Source organism: Oryzias melastigma, linkage group LG3 (genome assembly GCF_002922805.2).
Source record: "Oryzias melastigma strain HK-1 linkage group LG3, ASM292280v2, whole genome shotgun sequence".
In the NCBI taxonomy this organism is placed as follows: Eukaryota; Metazoa; Chordata; class Actinopteri; order Beloniformes; family Adrianichthyidae; genus Oryzias; species Oryzias melastigma.
In genome coordinates, this window is record NC_050514.1 from 6199292 (window position 1) to 6203086 (window position 3795).

The window sequence follows — 3795 nt, forward strand, 5'->3', positions numbered from 1 at the left end:
GTTCTGATATTTTTCTTCTTTTCTTTGTAGGCTCTGCAGTCGTTTATTCAGCGTATGTTTTCCCTGACAAGTGGGCTAACAGCTACTTTCACCAGTGCTACATTCCCATTGCTGTGTTTAACACCATCATCTGCACCGTGCTGGCATGTTACTCCAGGTATGATCATGAATCGCAAATATTTATAAACAAAAACAGTTCTACTGGGAAATTTATGTAAAAAATAAGCTCATTTTAACCTTCTATCTGTATCATAGTTGATACCTGCATCTGAGACCCCTATCCCATTAAAATGATAACAATTTCCATGAATTCTTTAACACCTGAGGCGTCATTGGTGACGCTAAAACACAAAATCTTACATCAACATACAAATAATTTTCAACCAAGAGCCACTTCTCTCCTTCAGAATTTACTGGTTGATTGTGTTAAGAATTAAAAGAATTGCAATAAATAAAAAAATATAAACACGGAAGTTCTGGTGTTAAAGGGTGTAAAACTTAATGTGTTAACGTTAGCCAGGATTTCTGCCCTGTAGTTCATCATCGTTCCACTAGGGGCAGTAGAAGGGCTTTTCCTGCTCATTTCAAAATGGCTGCCTCCATAAAGTCTCAAACTGGCGGGAAATCTTTTTTGCAAATTTTCAAAGCTTTGTTCCTAAAATAACTCATCTATTGCAATTATTTTTAAAGTGAATATTTACTATATTAAAGAATGCAAAAATTGTTTGATAATTCTTTATAAGACAGTTGTACTATGTTAAAAAAAGTGTGGATCAAATTTGAGACATAGGGTAAATAAGGAGCTTTTTCCTAAATACTCATGCCAGTATTTTTACATCTTAAACTGATATTGTTCTGAAGAAAACTTATCAAATCACCCAATTGATACAATCAATATCGCATAAAAAAATAAACGATAATGACATTTTTCTGTGGATTTAATCAAAGAACTTAAACATCTGTACTCCAAAAAAAATTAACTGTCTTTCAGCTCTGTAGTTCATAGAGCTTTTTTGTAGGATTAATAACAAATGTCTGCTTGGCAACAGAATATTTGGTAAAATAATATGATATAAATCAAAAATGTTCAAAAACTCATATCTCGTACCTGCATATTTCAACAGATGGAGCCTAAAGTTTTCTATGCATTTCAGAAGCTTATTTTAACCAAACTAAAGTCACAATAAGAATCTGGTTTAGCCCTTTTCTAGGACCCTAAAAAGTATTTAAGAATAATTTGGGACCAGAAAAATTAAACAGATTTGGTCAGCTTTAAGTAGAAAGTCACACCACCACAAAATGATGTTTGAATCAATTATGTAGTGAAATATGTAATCCATTGAATAGATTTGAAATTGAACTAAAAATGTATCATATACTTTAAGCCTCACAATGTGTTGCATAAGATGACAATAATTAACAAAATTATAGCTAATGGCTAATAGATCAATATTTCAGAGACCAAACATGGCCATTTTAATAGATTTTTGCCTCAAAGGTTAAAAAAAAGTTTGAATCATTTGCGGTTTTATCTTGTTTCCTAACAATTGTGACATTCAAGAAGTGTCCTTTAATGCTGGCTAATGTTGGCTTGATATAGTTAATGATTGTTCTGTTATTCGTCTCTTTTCATTGCTAAGGCTGGGCTTGCCGTTTCTGCAATATAACCATGACGTCACAAGGAGGTAAAGAAAAAAATCCACTTGTTACAAATCTCTCCCTCCTATAAAACTGTCTGGTTATCTTCCTGGTATTTTGACTTCAGAAAAAGCCAAACCCTCAGAGGCTTTTCAAAGAGATTCTAGAGAGGGTGTATCCTAACGATTACAGGGAGAACCAGCGGTTGACCTGCGTGGTTTCAGCCGGGCAGGTTAGACTTGACATAGAGCAGTCCGCTCTGTTATGTAACAGGCTGACTCACAGAAACTCGCTGTTCTCTTACAAAACTACAGTTGTTCAATTATCTACATTGGCATCTTTTAATTTGTACCAGTTTGTCAAGAATACTTCATAAAGTATTATACAATCATTTTGCTTGGAGGCAGTAAATATTGCTGTATTTCTATCAAGTTAGACTTTCCTCGTGTTTTACTGAAACTCTGAATATGGCAGCAAAACTGTAGGTTAGAGGAAAAGTACTGTGCTGAATAATATCCTTCTCTTGGGAACATGTCAGGTCAGGTTCCACTACTTCCTAGCGACACTTGGGTATATTCCAGGATGAGTAAACAGGAGTCATCAGGATTTAAGTGTTAAATGTGCGTGTGACAGCACGAAGCATCTTTTCACACGGACCGACCTCTGCAGAGTTGAGATCTGACACAAACTCTGAAGCTTCACCGTCATCTAGTGGCCCAATTCCTGTTTGAAATAAATTGTGCGAGATTGTGTTAGAAAGAAGGCCAGATGTGTTTTCTTAGCTCAGTGAAGTCGACGGGAAATGGAATTCTTATCTATAAGCCAAAAACAAAGTAGTAGCAGTGAGGATCGGTCATCAATGAAAACACTGCTCTTCTTTTTTCAGGTTTCCTGAGTGTCGGAGTCCAAAGTTCAGCAAATTTCTCCGTGTTATAGCATTTGCTTACCCATACCTGTTCGACCACATCCCTCTGTTCTACAGGGTAAGGCGGCTCCACTCACCTGTTACTTATTGGATAGTCTGTCAAAGTTCCACTTTGACCATCTTTTGATCTATTGCAAAAGCATTTCCAGTGAGCTTTGAATTATGATTATGGCGCTTGTGGCCAAAATAGAATTGGAAAAAAAAAAAAGTTTTTTGTTTGTAGGACATAGTTTCTGCAGAGTGGCAGGAGTACTAATATATTTTACAATTAAAACCTTTAAAAGACCGGACCGTACAGCTCACTGGAAATGAGGCTTTAAACAAGATAAACACCAAACCCTGCCAAATATTTGACGTTTTTTTTGTTTCCAGGTGTTCCTGTGTTCAGGTGAAGGCTGCACTGATAATGAAACCAACAAGCTGCACTACAACCACGTTGCCTTGGCTTTCCTCACAGGCTTTCTGTTTGCGACACATTTACCTGAGCGTCTGGCTCCCGGCAGCTTCGACTACATCGGTGAGAATGAGTTCATTTAAGTTGGCAACTGTTGTTGTGAGCAGCTTGATCTCAAAAGGCGGATGACAGATACTTGGCTCTGTAGCCATTTTGTTTTTTACCTTTTTTACATAATTTGTTTTGGTTGTTCTGACTGACTGTCAGTTGTCAACAGGTTTTATTTTAGGAAAACTTTTTTTCTTTTCTAATGGAAAGCAGTTAAAGAATCAAATAACAGATGGAATAAAAGTAAAGGCAAGAAATTAAAGTCTTAAAGGTTAAATCCGACTTGTCCAGAAAATTTGAACTTGTTGTTGGAATTAGATGTTAAAGTTGTCTTAATTTTATGATTTTTTTTTTTAACTCACTTGTGCAAAGTGAACTTTAAGAAATGAGCTCTTAGTTGGCTCTTCTTTATTTTTTTATTTTTTTTAATATACCAAAAATGTCAAACTTACTGTGATCATGAGCGGCAAAGACTCTGAACTTCCTTCCAATAGATGTGAGAATTAACATCCTAAGAAGCCGTGTAAAAATGTTCCTTTTTGTTGAAAAACATGTAAAAACTTAAATTTGAGAAAATTCAGAAAATGCTCGGATTTAGAAGGGCGGAATATGAACTGTAGGATTAAATGACCTCAGCAGAAATCAAAATAATGTGTCATGGGGTTTCGTCTGAACCAGTTAATTTAAGCAATTAATAAACTAACCTGAAGTGCAACAGAAAACTTTTCAC

General features: G+C 35.6%; 1 protein-coding gene across 3 annotated transcripts in view; it reads left to right on the forward strand.

Moving 5' to 3' along the window:
* Window positions 1–3795, forward strand: part of paqr5b (progestin and adipoQ receptor family member Vb) — a 21052-nt gene that overhangs the window by 15175 nt on the left and 2082 nt on the right. For all 3 annotated transcript variants that reach the window (XM_024294830.2, XM_024294832.2, XM_024294831.2), the window contains exons 5-8: window positions 31–157; window positions 1641–1685; window positions 2525–2621; window positions 2936–3080. In XM_024294830.2, the coding sequence (XP_024150598.1) occupies window positions 31–157; window positions 1641–1685; window positions 2525–2621; window positions 2936–3080 (414 nt within the window). The remainder of the gene's footprint in view (window positions 1–30; window positions 158–1640; window positions 1686–2524; window positions 2622–2935; window positions 3081–3795) is intronic.